Source organism: Bombina bombina, chromosome 1 (genome assembly GCF_027579735.1).
Source record: "Bombina bombina isolate aBomBom1 chromosome 1, aBomBom1.pri, whole genome shotgun sequence".
Lineage (NCBI taxonomy): Eukaryota > Metazoa > Chordata > Amphibia > Anura > Bombinatoridae > Bombina > Bombina bombina.
Genome location: NC_069499.1, coordinates 544,007,964 through 544,029,941, shown reverse-complemented (window position 1 = coordinate 544,029,941; position 21,978 = coordinate 544,007,964). Strand labels below are relative to the sequence as shown.

Genomic DNA, 21,978 nt, shown 5'->3' with positions numbered 1-21,978 from the left:
GGAACTCTAAAGGAAACTGGGGTGTTTTTTGATTACTTTAAAAATGGAAGTTCCACATTTAACTTAGGTTCCTACCTCATTTTCTCCCTTCTACAGTTTTAATGAAGGTCAACACATATAGTGATTGTTGTAACTGGGGTTTAATGTGCAGTTTTTTTCCCTGCCTCCCCATATATATATATATATATATATATATATAACACTGGTGACATTGTTTTGATGTATGTTTTACAAGTATGTGTTTGTTTTTCCCAGGTCTTGTAGAGCTTTCATTATCTTATGTCAAGTCTAATTCACATAGTCTGATATTGATATATTTTGGATGGGATCTGCATGTGTAATGTATATAGTTCATGTGTCTACTGGAATGTGAGTTTGCTTAAGCAGATAAGAAAATTACCCAAACTGCTCAATCACACAACAGGACAAATACATTGGTAATTGTGTGAATATGTCAGGTTTACTCATTTTTTGTTAGTAACAAGAAACCATTCAATTTCTTCCATGTCATGAAGTTACTAGTTTTAATACAGGCGAGTTTATACAAAAGATTGCTTTTAGTTCTTTAAAACGTCATATTTCACATTTAACCCTTTAAGGACACAACTTTCAGTTTGCTCAATTGTTTTATGACGGAAAAATTCCGTCATATGTCCTTAAGAGGTTAACAGTGCTTTTTCATGATGGATTGATCATGCAGCCCTTTAAGTACCTCCCTCTGAATTGTTGATTGTAGTTTTAAAGTAAAAAAAAAAAAAAAGTTTTTTGAGCCCTTTTATGAGGATAAGCAGTACTCTGGACCTCCAAGGGTTAATCTTTCTTAGCGGTTTCAAATATAAACTTTTTTTCTGCCAGAAACATATAGTAGTTTTACCATACAACAAAAGTTTTTCTCTAATAAGCAACAATGCTGGTTCATTAGTATGATAATCCCTTAATGCACACCAAACACAGTAGAGTTAAAGGGACATTTATCCTATACTGATAAATACTATACAGACATAAAAATTATATTATCAAATACATCTAAATAAGTATTAAAGCTAGTTTTTTTTATCAGTGATTATGATTTTTTTCTTAGACATTTTCTGTGCTCCTTTACTATGTAACAAAATATAATCACCTAGATTTAGAGTTCTGCGGTAGCCGTCAAAAGCAGCGTTAAGGGGTCCTAACACTGCTTTTGGCCGCCCGCAGGTATTTAGAGTCGTGTAGGTAAAGGTGTACCGCTCACTTTCAAGCCGCGACTTTTCCATACCGCAGATCCCCTTATGCCAATTGCGTATCCTATCTTTTCAATGGGATCTTCCTAACGATGGTATTTGGAGTCTTGGCTGAAGTGAGCGGTAGAGCCTCTACTGACAAGACTCCTAACGCCGGTTTATAAAGCTCTTAACTACTGTGCTCTGAAGTACACTAACACCCATAAACTACCTATGTACCCCTAAACCGAGGCCCCCCCCCACATCGCCGCCACTATAATAAATATTTTTAACCCCTAATCTGCCGACCACACATCGCCGCAACCTACATTATCCCTATGAACTCCTAATCTGCTGCCCCTTACACCACGACCCCTTTATTATATTTATTAACCCCTAATCTGCCCCCCCCCCCCAACGTCGCCGCTACCTAACTACACTTATTAAACCCTAATCTGCAGACCGGACCTCGCCGCCACTATAATAAATGTATTAACCCCTAAACCGCCACACTCCCGTCTCACAAACACTATAATAAATGTTATTAACCCCTAATCTGCCCTCCCTTACATCGACGCCACCTAACTTCAAGTATTAACCCCTCATCTGCCAACCGGACCTCGCTGCTACTCTAATAAATGTATTAACCCCTAAAGCTAAGTCTAACCCTAACACCCCCCTAAGTTAAATATAATTTTAAACTAACGAAATAAATTAAATTTTATTAAATAAAGTATTCCTATTTAAAACTAAATACTTACCTGTAAAATAAACCCTAATATAGCTACAATATAACGAATAATTATATTGTAGCTATTTTAGGATTTATATTTATTTTACAGACAACTTTTTATTTATTTTAACTAGGTACAATAGCTATTAAATAGTTAATAACTATTTAATAGCTACCTAGTTAAAATAATTACAAAATTACCAGTAAAATAAATCCTAACCTAAGTTACAATTAAACCTAACTCTACACTATCAATAAATTAATTAAATAAATTACATACAATTAAATAAACTAAACTAAATTACAAAAAAACCCCACTAAATTACAAAAAAATTAAAAAATATTACAAGAATGTTAAACTAATTACACCTACTCTAAGCCCCCTAATAAAATAAAAAAGCCCCCCAAAATAATAAAGGTCCCTATTCTAAATTAAAAAGTAACCAGCTCTTTTACCAGCCCTTAAAAGGGCTTTTTGCGGGGCATGCCCCAAAGTAATCAGCTCTTTTGCATGTAAAAAAAAATACAACCCCCCCCAACATTACAACCCACCACCCACATGCCCCTACTCTAAACCAGACCCCCCTTAAATAAACCTAACACTACCCCCCTGAAGATCTCCCTACCTTGAGTCGTGTTCACCCAGCCGGGTCGAAGTCTTCATCCGATGGGGCAGAAACGGACATCCAGACTGGAAGAAGTCTTCATCCTATCCGGGCAGAAGAGGATATCCGGACCGGTAGACATCTTCATCCAAGCAGCATCTTCTATCTTCATCCATCCGACGAGGAGCGGCTCCATCTTCAAGACCTCTGGCGCAGAACATCCTTCCTCACCGACGACTAGACGACAAATGATGGTTCCTTTAAATGACGTCATCCAAGATGGCGTCCCTCAAATTCCGATTGGCTGATAGCATTCTATCAGCCAATTGGAATTAAGGTAGGAAAAATCTGATTGGCTGATTGAATCAGCCAATCAGATTCAAGTTCAATCCGATTGGCTGATTCAATCAGCCAATCAGATTGAGCTTGCATTCTATTGGCTGTTCCGATCAGCCAATAGACTGCAAGCTCAATCTGATTGGCTGATTTAATCAGCACGAGCAGGTTTTGCCAGCTTACCGCTACCGTAAGCAACACTGGTATTGAGGGTTGAAGTGGCGGTACATTTGGCTCAACGCACCCTTTTTGGATCTTACCGCAGCCCCTCAGACAACTCTAAATACCAGCGTTGTCTTAAGGGTGCGTTGGGAAAAAAAAGCTGCGTTAGCTACGCTGGTCTTTACCGACAAAACTCTAAATCTAGGCGAATGAGAGGTAGCTGAGATAAAATTTGGTAAATGCTGTATGTTTTTACATTATTTTCTGTTCATTAGTTTTTGGCCATGTTTTCATCCTTGGGCTTTAAGGGGAAATACAAGTTGTACTGAAGTTTTAATGTTTAATGATAAAGATTAATTTAAGAAAGTTTGGAATTAACACGCTGTTTTTTTCACATCTTAATCCCTTGTTTTTGCTCTATACAGATTTGATTGTGCTGATCGTCAATTTCATTCCATCCCTGCCACCTGGCAAGCTCTTATGGATAATCCAAATGATGTGAAGGAACTAATACCAGAGTTCTTCTATTTTCCAGAGTTTTTGGAGAATAAAAATGGTAAATTGTTCAATATATTGCAATAAAATTGCAGAATTATTGTGAAAATATGCACATTTTAGTTTAGAGCCCACTGACCCATAGTAATCATCACCAATATTGTAGCTGGGATATAGAAGAGCACTATGGGCACTGTATGTCCTGGCTAAAAAGGTCAGAATGAGATACATTTTTAAGTAGGCACAAAGAAGAACAGGTGATCTTAAAGGCAAAAGAGATAAGTTATATAGGTGAGGTGATACTGATACATCTGAAATCTCTGTAGGTTTTTGATATATGTACATCTTGTTCATTTATCTTTCATTGTCTTCATTTTCTGTTTCAGGATTTGATTTGGGGAGATTACAGATCTCCAAGGAAAAAGTGAATGATGTTATCCTTCCTAAATGGGCCGAAACACCAGAAGATTTCATCATTAAGCACAGAAAAGCACTGGTACAGATATTTCTTACAATTCTGGGTAGTTTCAGGCCCGAAGTAGCAGTAAAATAAATGGTAGCACCTCACATCAGCTGTTGCATCTTTCCCCCCTGTCTTTACTCCTATATTTATGTTGTTTTTTTGTTTTTTTACTATTTATTTATGTTGTCATTTGGCTCCTTGCTCCTTTTACTATCTATTCTTTTTATTTATCGTGTTTCCTGTTTTTCCTGCACAGAGCATCCTTTGCACAACCCAAATTAAATCTACTCTTATAAGGAACACCTAACAAAACAACATTGTATTTTTGCCAGGAATCTGAGTACGTGTCTGCTCACCTTCATGAGTGGATAGATCTGATCTTTGGGTACAAGCAGAGGGGACCAGCGGCAGTAGAAGCTCTCAATGTATTTTATTACTGTACTTATGAAGGTATGTGGTGAATAGTTTTATTTACTTTCATTTTCTAAGTTTACTCACACCACAAGGTAAACAGCTTTACTATTCATGTGATACAATTATATTTTGAAGGTTTTCATTCTTTATAGTGTGCAAAAAAAAAAATATTTGCTTTCCATCTCCTGCTCTCTAAGCAAACTTGAGTTTAAGAAGCTGCAAATCTGCTTTAAAGGGACACTAAACCCAAAAAAATTCTTTCATAATTCAAGTAGAGAATACAATTTTAAACAGCATTCCAATTTACTTCTATTATCTAATTTGCTTCATTTTTTATATATCCTTTGTTGAAGAATTAGCAATGCACATGTGTAAGCCAATCACACGAGGCATCTATGTGCAATCACCAGTCAGCAGCTAATGAGCCTATCTAGATATGCTTTTCAGTAAATAATATCAAGAGAATGAAGCAAATTAGAAAATTGAAGTAAATTAGAAAGTTGTTTAAAATTGCATACTCTTTCTATATCATGAAAGAAAAATGTTGGGTTTCATGTTCCTTTAAGAGTTTACTTCTGTAACAGCTGTGATTTTTACTTGATGGCAAAACTACCAAAGGGTTTTCTAAACTCGCTGAGCATGGAATGGCCTTTCCAATTCCAGTTTAATTAACTAAAGTTAACCTCTTCATCTTCTAGTGAACAGACTCCATTAAATAATAAAAGAATGAGGGTATTTCAAGCTTAGTGCTCTCTTATTGTGAAAAATACACATGGTATGATTAATACTAATTATATTGACCCCTTTAAAGGGACACTGTACCCAAAAATTTTGTTTCATGATTCAGATTGAGCATGAAATTTTAAGCAACTTTTTAATTTACTCCTATTATCAAGTTTTCTTCATTCTCTTGGTATCTTTATTTGAAATGCAAGAATGTAAGTTTAGATGCCGGCCCATTTTTGGTGAACAACCTGGGTTGTCCTTGCTGATTGATGGATAAATTCATCCACCAATAAAAAATTGCTGTCCAGAGTACTGAAACCAAAAAAAAGCTTATATGACTTCTTTTTCAAATAATGATAGCAAGAGAAAAATTTAATTTATAAAATTCCTGCCCGGAATCAACAACCCCATTCCTTTTTTTTTTTTTTATTCTCTTCTTACCCCTCTCTATTCTCGGCTTTTCTCTTGTTCAAATTCCCCCCTCCTTAACCTTTTCCTCTCTTCTCTTCTCATTTGAAATATACTGTTATCAGCTACAACTTTTGTAGTCATGCTATAAAAAAAAAAAAAAATTTAAAAAACTAAAAGGACCATGAGTTAGGTTATGATACAATTCCAACATTGAAAATAAAAAATTACATGCTCAAAATAAAAAAAAAATTGCATGCTCTTTCTGAATTACAAAAGAAAAAAATTGGGTTCAGTGTCCCTTTAAGTAGAAAAAGTCTCTAGTTCTTAATAGTTTAGAAGTATTAAGTACAAACTGAGTATTAACATCTAACAAAATCTACAATAATATGAAGATCTATATTTAATAAGAAGTTTTGAAAAGATCTATCTCCTCAAATTCTATGAGAAAATTGACATTTGTATCATCATTTACAATACAGTTTAACATATCTGGTAAAGAGCACATGATTAGTGTACAATCCATGTAATGTAGAACAACATGTTCTCAATAACTATTACTTACTAAAGACAAGTGTAACTTTACTTGAGAATGATATTCATGTTGCTTTTGTACTTTCTTTTTATTTTGATATAAGCGTGACTTATCACATGTTCTTAATCCAGGAGCTGTAGATCTGGATGCCATTGCTGATGAAAAAGAAAGGAAAGCATTAGAAGGCATGATCAACAATTTTGGGCAGACACCGTGTCAGTTGTTAAAGGTATTTTTGTATTTAATAAAGTAACTTGCTCATGAAAACTGTAAAATCAACAGAAATTAGCTGTATGTGGTTTGTGAACATTCCCTTCAGTTTTTCTCTTATACTTTTTTATTTGAGTAAAGAGAAACTAAATCCAATTTCTCCAACATAGGTGTGTCCGGTCCACGGCGTCATCCTTACTTGTGGGATATTCTCTTCCCCAACAGGAAATGGCAAAGAGCCCAGCAAAGCTGGTCACATGATCCCTCCTAGGCTCCGCCTACCCCAGTCATTCTCTTTGCCGTTGTACAGGCAACATCTCCACGGAGATGGCTTAGAGTTTTTTAGTGTTTAACTGTAGTTTTTATTATTCAATCAAGAGTTTGTTATTTTGAAATAGTGCTGGTATGTACTATTTACTCAGAAACAGAAAAGAGATGAAGATTTCTGTTTGTATGAGGAAAATGATTTTAGCAACCGTCACTAAAATCCATGGCTGTTCCACACAGGACTGTTGAGAGCAATTAACTTCAGTTGGGGGAACAGTGAGCAGTCTCTTGCTGCTTGAGGTATGACACATTCTAACAAGACGATGTAATGCTGGAAGCTGTCATTTTCCCTATGGGATCCGGTAAGCCATGTTTATTAAGATCGTAAATAAGGGCTTCACAAGGGCTTATTAAGACTGTAGACTTTTTCTGGGCTAAATCGATTCATTATTAACACATATTTAGCCTTGAGGAATCATTTAATCTGGGTATTTTGATATAATAATATCGGCAGGCACTGTTTTAGACACCTTATTCTTTAGGGGCTTTCCCAAATCATAGGCAGAGCCTCATTTTCGCGCCGGTGTTGCGCACTTGTTTTTGAGAGGCATGACATGCAGTCGCATGTGAGAGGAGCTCTGATACTTAGAAAAGACTTTCTGAAGGCGTCATTTGGTATCGTATTCCCCTTTGGGCTTGGTTGGGTCTCAGCAAAGCAGATACCAGGGACTGTAAAGGGGTTAAAGTTAAAAACGGCTCCGGTTCCGTTATTTTAAGGGTTAAAGCTTCCAAATTTGGTGTGCAATACTTTTAAGGCTTTAAGTCACTGTGGTGAAAATTTGGTGAATTTTGAACAATTCCTTCATGTTTTTTCGCAATTGCAGTAATAAAGTGTGTTCAGTTTAAAATTTAAAGTGACAGTAACGGTTTTATTTTAAAACGTTTTTTGTACTTTGTTATCAAGTTTATGCCTGTTTAACATGTCTGAACTACCAGATAGACTGTGTTCTGAATGTGGGGAAGCCAGAATTCCTATTCATTTAAATAAATGTGATTTATGTGACAATGACAATGATGCCCAAGATGATTCCTCAAGTGAGGGGAGTAAGCATGGTACTGCATCATTCCCTCCTTCGTCTACACGAGTCTTGCCCACTCAGGAGGCCCCTAGTACATCTAGCGCGCCAATACTCCTTACTATGCAACAATTAACGGCTGTAATGGATAATTCTGTCAAAAACATTTTAGCCAAAATGAACACTTATCAGCGTAAGCGCGACTGCTCTGTTTTAGATACTGAAGAGCATGACGACGCTGATAATAATGGTTCTGAAGGGCCCCTAACCCAGTCTGATGGGGCCAGGGAGGTTTTGTCTGAGGGAGAAATTACTGATTCAGGGAACATTTCTCAACAAGCTGAACCTGATGTGATTACGTTTAAATTTAAGTTGGAACATCTCCGCATTCTGCTTAAGGAGGTATTATCCACTCTGGATGATTGTGACAAGTTGGTCATCCCAGAGAAACTATGTAAAATGGACAAGTTCCTAGAGGTCCCGGGGCTCCCAGAAGCTTTTCCTATACCCAAGCGGGTGGCGGACATTGTTAATAAAGAATGGGAAAGGCCCGGTATTCCTTTCGTCCCTCCCCCCATATTTAAAAAATTGTTTCCTATGGTCGACCCCAGAAAGGACTTATGGCAGACAGTCCCCAAGGTCGAGGGAGCGGTTTCCACTTTAAACAAACGCACCACTATTCCCATAGAGGATAGTTGTGCTTTCAAAGATCCTATGGATAAAAAATTAGAAGGTTTACTTAAAAAGATGTTTGTTCAGCAGGGTTACCTTCTACAACCAATTTCATGCATTGTCCCTGTCGCTACAGCCGCATGTTTCTGGTTCGATGAGCTGATAAAGGCGGTCGATAGTGATTCTCCTCCTTATGAGGAGATTATGGACAGAATCAATGCTCTCAAATTGGCTAATTCTTTCACCCTAGACGCCACTTTGCAATTGGCTAGGTTAGCGGCTAAGAATTCTGGGTTTGCTATTGTGGCGCGCAGAGCGCTTTGGTTGAAATCTTGGTCAGCTGATGCGTCTTCCAAGAACAAGCTACTTAACATTCCTTTCAAGGGGAAAACGCTGTTTGGCCCTGACTTGAAAGAGATTATCTCTGATATCACTGGGGGTAAGGGCCACGCCCTTCCTCAGGATCGGCCTTTCAAGGCAAAAAATAAACCTAATTTTCGTCCCTTTCGTAGAAACGGACCAGCCCAAAGTGCTACGTCCTCTAAGCAAGAGGGTAATACTTCTCAAGCCAAGCCAGCTTGGAGACCAATGCAAGGCTGGAACAAGGGAAAGCAGGCCAAGAAACCTGCCACTGCTACCAAGACAGCATGAAATGTTGGCCCCCGATCCGGGACCGGATCTGGTGGGGGGCAGACTCTCTCTCTTCGCTCAGGCTTGGGCAAGAGATGTTCTGGATCCTTGGGCGCTAGAAATAGTCTCCCAAGGTTATCTTCCGGAATTCAAGGGGCTTCCCCCAAGGGGGAGGTTCCACAGGTCTCAGTTGTCTTCAGACCACATAAAAAGACAGGCATTCTTACATTGTGTAGAAGACCTGTTAAAAATGGGAGTGATTCATCCTGTTCCATTAAGAGAACAAGGGATGGGGTTCTACTCCAATCTGTTCATAGTTCCCAAAAAAGAGGGAACGTTCAGACCAATCTTAGATCTCAAGATCTTAAACAAGTTTCTCAAGGTTCCATCGTTCAAGATGGAAACCATTCGAACTATTCTTCCTTCCATCCAGGAAGGTCAATTCATGACCACGGTGGATTTAAAGGATGCGTATCTACATATTCCTATCCACAAGGAACATCATCGGTTCCTAAGGTTCGCATTCCTGGACAAGCATTACCAGTTCGTGGCGCTTCCTTTCGGATTGGCCACTGCCCCAAGGATTTTCACAAAGGTACTAGGGTCCCTTCTAGCTGTGCTAAGACCAAGGGGCATTGCTGTAGTACCTTACTTGGACGACATTCTGATTCAAGCGTCGTCCCTTCCTCAAGCAAAGGCTCACACGGACATTGTCCTGGCCTTTCTCAGATCTCACGGATGGAAAGTGAACGTGGAAAAGAGTTCTCTATCTCCGTCAACAAGGGTTCCCTTCCTGGGAACAATAATAGACTCCTTAGAAATGAGGATTTTTCTGACAGAGGCCAGAAAAACAAAACTTCTAGACTCTTGTCGGATACTTCATTCCGTTCCTCTTCCTTCCATAGCGCAGTGCATGGAAGTGATCGGTTTGATGGTAGCGGCAATGGACATAGTTCCTTTTGCGCGCATTCATCTAAGACCATTACAACTGTGCATGCTCAGTCAGTGGAATGGGGACTATACAGACTTGTCTCCGAAGATACAAGTAAATCAGAGGACCAGAGACTCACTCCGTTGGTGGCTGTCCCTGGACAACCTGTCACAAGGGATGACATTCCGCAGACCAGAGTGGGTCATTGTCACGACCGACGCCAGTCTGATGGGCTGGGGCGCGGTCTGGGGATCCCTGAAAGCTCAGGGTCTTTGGTCTCGGGAAGAATCTCTTCTACCGATAAATATTCTGGAACTGAGAGCGATATTCAATGCTCTCAAGGCTTGGCCTCAGCTAGCGAGGGCCAAGTTCATACGGTTTCAATCAGACAACATGACAACTGTTGCGTACATCAACCATCAGGGGGGAACAAGGAGTTCCCTAGCGATGGAAGAAGTGACCAAAATCATTCTATGGGCGGAGTCTCACTCCTGCCACCTGTCTGCTATCCACATCCCAGGAGTGGAAAATTGGGAAGCGGATTTTCTGAGTCGTCAGACATTGCATCCGGGGGAGTGGGAACTCCATCCGGAAATCTTTGCCCAAGTCACTCAGCTGTGGGGCATTCCAGACATGGATCTGATGGCCTCTCGTCAGAACTTCAAAGTTCCTTGCTACGGGTCCAGATCCAGGGATCCCAAGGCGGCTCTAGTGGATGCACTAGTAGCACCTTGGACCTTCAAACTAGCTTATGTGTTCCCGCCGTTTCCTCTCATCCCCAGGCTGGTAGCCAGGATCAATCAGGAGAGGGCGTCGGTGATCTTGATAGCTCCTGCGTGGCCACGCAGGACTTGGTATGCAGATCTGGTGAATATGTCATCGGCTCCACCTTGGAAGCTACCTTTGAGACGAGACCTTCTTGTTCAGGGTCCGTTCGAACATCCGAATCTGGTTTCACTCCAGCTGACTGCTTGGAGATTGAACGCTTGATCTTATCGAAGCGAGGGTTCTCAGATTCTGTTATCGATACTCTTGTTCAGGCCAGAAAGCCTGTAACTAGAAAGATTTACCACAAAATTTGGAAAAAATATATCTGTTGGTGTGAATCTAAAGGATTCCCTTGGGACAAGGTTAAGATTCCTAAGATTCTATCCTTCCTTCAAGAAGGATTGGAAAAAGGATTATCTGCAAGTTCCCTGAAGGGACAGATTTCTGCCTTGTCTGTGTTACTTCACAAAAAGCTGGCAGCTGTGCCAGATGTTCAAGCCTTTGTTCAGGCTCTGGTTAGAATTAAGCCTGTTTACAAACCTTTGACTCCTCCTTGGAGTCTCAACTTAGTTCTTTCAGTTCTTCAGGGGGTTCCGTTTGAACCCTTACATTCCGTTGATATTAAGTTATTATCTTGGAAAGTTTTGTTTTTAGTTGCAATTTCTTCTGCTAGAAGAGTTTCAGAATTATCTGCTCTGCAGTGTTCTCCTCCTTATCTGGTGTTCCATGCAGATAAGGTGGTTTTACGTACTAAACCTGGTTTTCTTCCAAAAGTTGTTTCTAACAAAAACATTAACCAGGAGATTATCGTACCTTCTCTGTGTCCGAAACCAGTTTCAAAGAAGGAACGTTTGTTGCACAATTTGGATGTTGTTCGCGCTCTAAAATTCTATTTAGATGCTACAAAGGATTTTAGACAAACATCTTCCTTGTTTGTTGTTTATTCCGGTAAAAGGAGAGGTCAAAAAGCAACTTCTACCTCTCTCTCTTTTTGGATTAAAAGCATCATCAGATTGGCTTACGAGACTGCCGGACGGCAGCCTCCCGAAAGAATCACAGCTCATTCCACTAGGGCTGTGGCTTCCACATGGGCCTTCAAGAACGAGGCTTCTGTTGATCAGATATGTAGGGCAGCGACTTGGTCTTCACTGCACACTTTTACCAAATTTTACAAGTTTGATACTTTTGCTTCTTCTGAGGCTATTTTTGGGAGAAAGGTTTTGCAAGCCGTGGTGCCTTCCATTTAGGTGACCTGATTTGCTCCCTCCCTTCATCCGTGTCCTAAAGCTTTGGTATTGGTTCCCACAAGTAAGGATGACGCCGTGGACCGGACACACCTATGTTGGAGAAAACAGAATTTATGTTTACCTGATAAATTACTTTCTCCAACGGTGTGTCCGGTCCACGGCCCGCCCTGGTTTTTTTAATCAGGTCTGATAATTTATTTTCTTTAACTACAGTCACCACGGTACCATATGGTTTCTCCTATGCAAATATTCCTCCTTAACGTCGGTCGAATGACTGGGGTAGGCGGAGCCTAGGAGGGATCATGTGACCAGCTTTGCTGGGCTCTTTGCCATTTCCTGTTGGGGAAGAGAATATCCCACAAGTAAGGATGACGCCGTGGACCGGACACACCGTTGGAGAAAGTAATTTATCAGGTAAACATAAATTCTGTTTTTTTTTCTTTACTGATTCCGATAGAGCATGCAACTTTCTAATTTACTCCTATTATCAATTTTTCATTGTTCACTTGATTTATTTATTTAAAAAGCAGGAATGTAAAGCTTAGGAGCACCTAAGTTAAGCACCTTGGATAGCCCTTGCTTATTGGTGACTACATTCATCCAACCAATAAGCAAGTTTAACCCAGATCCTGAACCAAAAATGGGCCGGCTCCTAAGCTTAACATTCCTGCTTTTTAAATAAAGATAGCAAGAGAATGAAGAAAAATTGATAATAGAAGTAAATTAGAAAGTTCCTTAAAATTGCATGCTCTATCTGAAAAGTAAAGAACATTTTTGGGGATAGTATCCCTTTAAGGACTAGATTACGAGTGTCATGCTAACTGTTGCGCACAAGTGAAAAGGGGTTTATCTCAGCTCTTTGAGCATGTAGGAAGTAGCACTTGTATTACAAGTTGAAAGTAAACATGTTCACTTGAGCGCAATTGAATTTAACATTCATATGGGTATAGTGCGACTTTAGAGCTCTGGTTAACTGTTAAGCGAGTCAAAAAAGTTGCATAAAACGCATCAAAAATGCATTGTACAGTACATTTGCACTCATAATAACATGATGTAATAAAAATTATTTTAAAAATATTGCATAAAAAGTTATAAGAGCTCAAAGATATGGGGTTTCAGGTGTTAGGTAAAAAAGGCCTGCAATGGGCTTTAAAAAGGACAGTCAACACAAAAAATTGTATTGTTTAAAAAGATAGATAATGCCTTTACTTCCTATTCCCCAGTTAGGGGCTTAAAATTGCATGCTTTATCTGAATCATGAAAGAAAAAATTTGGGTTCAGTATCCCGTTAATCACCAGATTATTTCTGGTTCTAGTTTGTGTCCTCCTTGGCCAAGTTCTTTGGAGTAAGTTTTTACCTATAAGGTCAGTTTTCGGTTAGAAAAGACTGTATTTCTAGTTATAGCTGCAGCAGTCACAAGGTTAGGAAAAACCCATTTGGGAAGTTGATGGGTAGCTGGTAACTGTAGAGATAGAAGTAAATAATACCTTTGGATCTGAATGCCATCTCTTCCTTCTTAGGAGACACTTTAGCACTGGTGGAGAGAATACATGCTGTAGATAGGTCATCAGGGGCAGAGATCAGAAGTTATTAATTATGGAATTCTTCAGAATAAAGCTTATTATTAGGCAGTAGTAGCTATTATTAAGAAGACTGAAACTGACATGTTCAAAATTCTTCTGTTCAGAGAATACTTGTGTAGCCACATTGTGAATGAGGAAAAGCCAAGCAATAACAAGATATCTTGAAGATAAAAGTTTAGGTAAAAGTATGAGAGACAGAATGGATTCCAGGTAAAAAAAAAATTGTAACTTAGTGGCGTTAGTTTAGAAGAGGAGTTTAGTTTAGAGGGGGTTTGTTTAGAGGGGTGGGGGTTAGGTGTTAGTGTATTTCTAGTTTGCGTTTAGAGGTGGCGGTTTAGGCCTTAATCTCCTAACCGCCCCTAATACCTGTATGGATGTTGAATGGATGATGATGGTTGGTTAGTATTTTATAGGCTTTAATCTCCTAACCACCCCCATACCTGTATGAAGGTTGATTGGGTGATTATTGTTAGTATTTTGTAGGCCTTAATCTCCTAACCACCCCCCATATCTGTATGGGGGTTGATAAGGTGATTGACGGTTACCATTTATTAGGACTTAATCAACTAACCATCCCCATACAGATATAATTAGGGATTAAAAATGGTACAGAAAGAAATGGTTCGGAAAGAACAAAACACATCACATCATTAATGTAACTAAACTATAAAGGCAGCCTATTCAATGTCTCTATTCATACCTTCTGGTTCCATAATACCCAGCCTATGGATCCAGTAGGTTTCACGTTGTCTAAGTTTAAGCAACCTATCCTAGACCTTTTTACTAATTTGATAGCTTTAACGCTTAAACAACTGTCATCCTGACCATGTGCTTCTCAAAAATGGGCAGATACCCCATGGTTTTTAAACCCCCCTTTTATATTCCGAAGATGTTCCCCCAACCTAGTTTTCAGGGGTCTCTTTGTGGGCCTAATTTAATATTTTCCATAAGGTATACAATATATTTTGATGTACCATTAATTTGATCTTTAATTTTGTATATATCACCTTCCCCCAAAAAATGATTATTTTTTTTTTAATAACTTTATTTATAATATAAAGATCCATTTCACTTACAATACAGTTATTTCAAGTAACGCAGTTACTTAGTGATTAGTTACAGCATCAATAAGGGTGGCAATAAATATCCGGGAATACAGTAGGTCACAGTATTTAAACACAAAATGCAAATTTATCAGCAGTAATACTTCCCAAGCTGTATTATAGTAAGATACCATGACCCTGAGTTCTGCCAGCTTTTAGTTGAAATGTTCCTTATGAAGTGGCCTGGATCTCTTTTTTACAACTTTTATAGAAGAAAGGAGAAGAAAAAAAAAAAAAAAAAAAAAAAAGGTGGACAGAAAAGAGCACAGAGAAAAAGGACAACAAAAAAAAAAAAACCTGTAAAACTATTCAATTTAACTTAACTTACCCAGAGTGCGTCCAGATCGCCCCCCACAGGCCAGCATCAGAAACATCTTAGGATAGGTAGGAGTTCAGTCAGCAGAGCATTCACACACAGGTATTGCTAGTCTAGGGTTCTCTGCTTTGGAAGCACCAATTACCCTTCAGATTTTCATTTAGGATATATAAACTGTTCCTAAATGGGAAGATAACCCTTTCTGTAACTGCATCTGGCAAATACCGTAGATATGTTTCCCATTTATGGAGAAAACGTTTAATTCTTTTCTCAGGATCTCCCTTTGTATCTGCTTGCTCAACTAACATCTGAGTATGTATGTTCCTGATTAGTTTTTGGAATGGAGGGGACTTGTTGCTGGCCCAACCTGCTAAGATGTGCTGTTTTGCCAGTGTGATAACTGTGGAGATAAAGGTGTCTGAATTAAGTCTCTCATTAGTGGATACTAAGAATATTATATGTTGTGCAGAAAGTTCAACCCTCATTTTGGTAACCTTGGCCAACCAGTAAGATATTTTCTGCCAGTAACTTTTCAATTTAGGGCAGTTCCACAGTAGATGTATCCAATCTGGTGCCTCAAAGCTGCATTTGGGGCACATATTTCTTGCCCCTGGTACCCATTTAGAACGAAGACCGGGTGTTATGTAAGCCTGTTGTAATATTTTTAAATGAGATTCTCTTAGGGTGGAGGAAATAGTTATGGCCTGTATTTTATCTAGACTATTTTCGATCAGAGGCTTGTCCACCGTTAGGAGGTCATATCCTGACCATTTAGATAATATCTTTTGCATAGCAGTGTCTTCTAGATGGAGGAGCAAGAGGTTATATATATGCGTGAGTTTATAGGACCCTTGTCTTGCCAATATGCAAAGCTTATCTATATTGGTTGAATCCCTGGTAAGTAAGCCATCTGACTTCAATTTATTTACAAAGTGTCTGCATTGAAAATATGCAAATTTGTGAGTACTGGGGAGGGCGTATGTATTTTGTAATTCCTGAAAGGATAGGAGTTCTAAGGTAACAGGGTTGTACAACTGCCTAAGTGTAGTGAGGTGTTTTTCCTGCCACAGCCGAAAGGCTTCTGTAGTATAACCAGGAAGGAACCGTAGATTCCCTTGGATTGGCAAATATTTACTCACCGACTTGTCCACCCCCCAAAATCTACAAATTTTGGCCCAGGCTCTCAAAGGGTCCCTGTATAGAATATGGTTTTGTATGTGTGGTGGCAGTGAGGACATGTCCGCATGGGGAAGAAATGCAAGATGTATTGGGGCAGTAAGACGTTGCTCCAAGACGGGCACAGTGAAATGATTATCACCAATTAGCCAGTCGAGGATTAGTTTTGTCAAGGTAGAGCAATTGCACCATACAATGTTAGGGAGACGAAGACCACCCCTGTTTGTTGGCATCATAAGGTAGTTCTTCCCTATCCTGTGTTTTTTCCCTCTCCAGATAAACTGTCCCAAAGCAGTTTGTAATGTGTTGGCATCTTGTCTTGTGAGAAGTAGTGGCAACATCTGTAGGGGATATAAAAGTTTGGGCAATGCAACCATCTTAAAGAGGTGTATCCTGCCTGAGAGGGATATTGGTAGCCTTGCCCAACCCAAAAGTAATGTTTTGATGTTTTGAGTCGTTTCTTTGAGGTTGAGGTGATATAATTTATTAGGATTAACATGTAGTTGTATGCCTAAGTATTTAAGTGAGCCCTCCGTAATTTTGAGTCCTGTGTGCTGTAGTGGGAGATTCTGTTTGTTTTGTAGCCATACAACCTCCGATTTGTCGATGTTGATTTTGTATCCAGTGAATGTGCCGAATCTCTCGATTACGTGTAGAACTGATTGTAGGTTGGCATTGGGATTTCCTATAAATAGTAGTAGGTCATCCGCATATAGTGACAAATGTTGTGTATGGTCCAGTAACTTTAGTCCTTCACAGTTTTGTCTGATGTAACATGCTAAGGGCTCTATGGCCAGGTCGAATAATAAGGGGGAGAGGGGGCACCCCTGTCTCGTGCCTCTTTGTAGTTCAAATGAGGGGGAAAGCTCACCATTAATGATCAGGGAGGCCCTAGGAGCATTGTATATTCTATGGAGGAGGCCTGGGAAGTTACCAGTAATGTCAAATTGTGTTAAAGAAGTGTGTAGATGGTCCCATTCAACCCTATCAAATGCCTTCTCAGCGTCTAGCGCTAAGAGGCATGCATCTGGCAGTGTAGGAGGTTTAGGAGAATGAGTGTTATACCAGTAATGGGATATGATTGCTAATGTTTTCCTTATATTTGTGACTGAGGAGCGGCCCTTAACAAATCCGGTCTGATCTGGGTGGACAATTGAGGGTAAAGCCATCGTTAGCCTATCTGCTAGAATTTTTGTTAATATTTTATAATCTCCATTCAGAAGTGAGATTGGTCGGTATGATGATGTTAGGGTAGGCTCTCTATCTGGTTTGAGTAGGAGGCAAATATTTGCATCAGTGAATCTACTATCTATGCCTGTGGTACCCTCTAGGTATGCCGAATATAGGGATGATAGAGTAGGCGCTATTTCTTCGCTTAGGATTTTGTAAAACTCTGATGGCAGCCCATCAGGGCCAGCTGCCTTCCCAAGTTTGGCATTACGTATGGCTTTAATCACCTCACGTGTTTGTATTTTGGCGTTAAGTAGGGATTTTTGCTCAGCCGTTATCTTGGGGATTTTTACGGAGCCCCAGAAGTGCCCTTTTGCCTCCAAATTAACCGGTTGACTAGCATACAGATTAGTGTAATAGTTTATAAACTCTGTCATAATGTCTGTGGGTGTCGAAGTTATGCGAGAGTGAGATTTAATAGCTGTGATGTAGGATTTCGGTCTGTATAGCCTGACCAAGTCTGCTAGAAGTTTACCTGATCTATTGCCATGTCTGAAGTACCTGCCCTGTCTATGTATGTGAAAGGTGTTATTCTGTTGGGCCAAAAAGGTATCTCGTGATTGCTTAAGATCATAATAATTTTGCCGAGATATTGGTGTAGGGTTATTCAGATACGTATTATATGCCTCGGTCAGTTTAGAGAGGAATTCATTATCTATCCTTTTAAGAGTTCTGTTGTGGTGGGCTGTGAAGGAGGTGATGTTTCCTCGTATCACAGCCTTTGAGGCATGCCAGAATAAGTTTGGATCGGCACTATGCTGGGCATTGTCTGAAGCGTAATGGAGCCAGGATGATTTAAGGTGCTGGCGGAAGTCAGTATTGTTATATAGATAAGTTGGGAATCTCCATGTCTTGGTAGGCAGTGTTTGAAATATTAAACTAATCGGGGCATGATCCGAGATTGTAATTGGACTTATATTAGCATGGTGGATTTGAGGTGATAGGGTGGATGAAGTTAAGAAATAATCAATTCGGGAGAGGGTGTTGTGTGTTCTAGATAAACAGGTGTAATCTCTGCTAATTGGGTTTTGCATCCTCCATATGTCTACCAGGTCTAGTGTGTCTTTAAAGGATTTAATCAGTTTCACTTCTCTTTTATATCTGGACGCACCTATTTTGGAAGTGGATGCTGTGGCGGGATCTTTGAACCTGTCCAGGGGCAGCGCCTGCACTAAGTTAAAATCCCCCCCCAGAATTATGGGAGCATTATTAGCAATTATTTTAGCTGATAATGTCGTCCAGAAAACAGGACTATGCTCGTTGGGACCATAGACATTGCAGATGGTGTAGTTGGTCGAGTTAATTTGTAGTAAAGCTATTATAAACCTATTCTTCTGATCTATCTCTATCTTTGAGAATGAAACTGGAAGGCCCTTCTTGACCAGAATGGCCACTCCTCTTTTCCTGCCCTCTGTAGGTGAGAAGAGAATCTGCCCCACCCAGCGTATTTTTAGTTTTTCATGTTCCTCTGTGGATAATTTAGTCTCCTGTAGTAACGCTATATCTGCATGTAGTGTTTGTAGGTGTTGAATAATCATGCTTCTTTTTGCGGGTGAAGTAATGTCCCCCACATTCCATGAGATCACCTTAAGTTGTGTTGTCATGGAGCTCTAAGTGTGAAGAGTATACGAGGTCTGACAAGTAGGGGGGTAAACATATGATCCCCCTGAGTAAGGAAGGGGGAGAACGGGCACCACACAACAACACAGCCTGGAGAGAAAAGTCAAAGTTATAGAGAAAACTCACAGGCGGCATCGTTGAGAGGGCAGCCGATGTATGCAGCCCGTGGGAGGCGAGAGGATCGACACCCAGGCTACATGCTGGCCAGCAGCTTCAAAAAGCGGAAAGGCTAATAAGAGAAAAAAAACAGTACATCTTTAGACATAATGGTACAGATATCCCATCGTTCCCCATCCCTGAGCAAGGAGATATGGACTTGTATTATGCTAAGTGTTTCATGTTTCATGGGGTGTACCCCATCCACACTTCTGCTATAATGGACCATTACTGTTTTGTCAGCATGATTGTACGGTAAATAAACTATACACAATATGTTAACTTGTCTTGGGTGGCAAGACCTTGTAGGAGTCTGAGAATGGCTAGGTAACATTGAGGCTATTCGTGTACAGGGAAGGAGCACCTCCACAAGGGGTAAAGGCTCACGTGGTTTCACTAAGAGGGAGCAAGGTATGTAGGAGAGTTCAGAAACCTTAGGGGCACCCCCGCCGGGGTAAGACACTTTCGGGGCGGTGGTAAGGGCTAAGCAATAGTAAGCAAATCTTACATAACGATAGTAGCAGCAACAATAGAAACCTTGATAATACAGTGTGTGCTGTCTATGTGAGCCATGAGGTAGGGCTGGCCCGTACACGTCTGGTGTAAAACTGACACTTGAAAAAAGCATAAATGCATGACACAACAAAAAACATAACAGAATATACAACAGATTTCCCATACTCAATATAGGGAATAATGTCCAAGGGGCCTGCTTTGGCGTCAAAGTATTTAAATTTGCATACATTTGTTTTATGTTATATTGCTATAGAAACTAAAGATAAGAGAGAGGGAGAAAAGAAATAAAAAGTGCATAATAGAAACAATACAAATCTTTGGTAAGGCAGCATCAACCCGCATCTTGTCTTCTCTCTGAGGCTAGGTAGGCCTGTGCTGCGGCTGGGGAGTGAAAAATCTTGGGTCCTGAATTCGTTTGGAGTTTCAGCTTGGCCGGGTATAGGAGGCTAACCTGGCGGCCCTGTTCATGTAGCTGTGAGCAAAGTGGAGCAAAGTCTTTTCGCCGTTTAGTTACTTCAACTGAAAAGTCCTGAAACAGCAGGAGACGGCGGTCTTCATATTTGAGCTCTTTAGTGGTTCTGTAGGCTCTCAACATGGCTAGCTTATCCTGATAATTCAGGCATTTGAAGATGATTTGGCGAGGTTTATCCTTAGAGTTACCCAGATGCCTGTCTGGGCCTATACGGTGTGACCGCTCAATGTCTAATGGTAAGTATTCAGATGACATTCCCAGCAATCTGGGGAGAGTAGTTGCAGCAAAGTCCAGTAAGTCCTTATCTCTAACAGTTTCTGGTACACCCACTACACGCAGATTGTTTCTGCGGCTGCGGTTCTCCAAATCCTCTAGTTTGTCTAACAAGTATTGATTCTGTTTTAAGAGGTTCTTTATTGATCCTGCCGATTCTTGTTGGCGATCTTCAACTTCTGAGATTCTATGTTCTGCAGACGTGAGACGTGTGGAGAATGCTCTTACCTCGCTTGTCAGAGTATCTACGCCAGCCTGTAGTGAGTCCATCTTCAGTAAGAAAAAAGCTTTAAGCTCTTGTAGTAAGGAGCTGTGATCACTAACAGATGTGTTTTCATTGTCTGATGTTGCGGAGCTAGAAGCAGGTGTTTCCGTAGAATTTTTAAGTTTTTTGTCATGTGTCCTGGATCTGTGACTCATATTGTCAGTTTGAGGCGGAGACAGCCTTTTAAAGTAGTCGTTAACTTTCATAGAGTAGAAAAAAGGCAGAATTCAGAAAAAACAGGTGTATGGCTTTTTCTTTCTTTAAATGCAATAACGTTTCTAAACTTCACTGCAGCTAGGATATTGTTTACCCCAGAATGCATCCAGTCCAATATAGGCCACAGCTCAATCCAATGGTATGCAACAGTCTTTAATCTCAAGCATTCCAACCCACACTGGGTCAAAACAGGGTGAATAGGTATGGCATAAGCTTATTTCCAAACAATAAAGGTCTCCAATAGGGTCACCAGCATATCTCCCCTGCAGCACAGATAGGAGCCTGTGGTATAAAACTTGAGAGAGGGGAAAGAAAAACGGTGTTTTATGGTGATTTGCCTTGCCTTTATGTTTGCCTCAGTCAAAGAGCGGTAGGGTGAAGTGTTGTATAAGCCCCTCTGTTTCCATTTAAGTTTATTGGGAGAGTGATTTGGCCCCAAAGTTGGTAGCAGGAGGCCCTTGAGGTGTAGCTGCGTCACAGCAAATTATTATGGCAGCCTGCCTAATGTCTGCCCATTCACCCAGAATTTTCTGTAGGCAGTGTGATGTTGTGCAAAAAATGATTATTAGGGTGTATATGTTTACAACATTCTCAGTAGGCTCTCAAACAATTAAAAAATCCACTTGAAAATGTTGACAGCCAATTGTTATGTTTCTTTTGTCTTAATTGGCTAGGGCCAATAATATTTCTTAAATTTGTATTTCTCCTAAACACATCTTGACATTTTTCTGAGATTCCCTTACTCAAAATAGTGTCTTCCATTACTATATGCCAATGTTTTTTAATGGCCTTTTCTATCTCTCTAGATGCATAATTGTATTAAGTAACAAATTGTACTCTCCTCTTGTTATTATCAGTTTCAAAATTATTTGCTTCATTTTTCTGATTTCTATTTCTCTTGTTAAGTGTATCCAGTCCACGGATCATCCATTACTTGTGGGATATTCTCCTTCCCAACAGGAAGTTGCAAGAGGATCACCCACAGCAGAGCTGCTATATAGCTCCTCCCCTCACTGCCATATCCAGTCATTCTCTTGCAACTCTCAACTAAGATGGAGGTCGTAAGAGGACTGTGGTGTTTTATACTTAGTTTATTTCTTCAATCAAAAGTTTGTTATTTTTAAATGGTACCGGAGTGTACTGTTTATCTCAGGCAGTATTTAGAAGAAGA

General features: G+C 39.9%; 1 protein-coding gene across 6 annotated transcripts in view; it reads left to right on the top strand.

Annotated features, from left to right (window-relative positions):
- NBEAL1 (neurobeachin like 1) overlaps positions 1-21,978 on the top strand; it is a 759,124-nt gene that overhangs the window by 488,023 nt on the left and 249,123 nt on the right. For all 6 annotated transcript variants that reach the window (XM_053698681.1, XM_053698678.1, XM_053698680.1 and 3 more), the window contains 4 exons: positions 3,464-3,594; positions 3,920-4,029; positions 4,329-4,446; positions 6,211-6,308. In XM_053698681.1, coding sequence (XP_053554656.1) covers positions 3,464-3,594; positions 3,920-4,029; positions 4,329-4,446; positions 6,211-6,308 — 457 coding nt within the window. The remainder of the gene's footprint in view (positions 1-3,463; positions 3,595-3,919; positions 4,030-4,328; positions 4,447-6,210; positions 6,309-21,978) is intronic.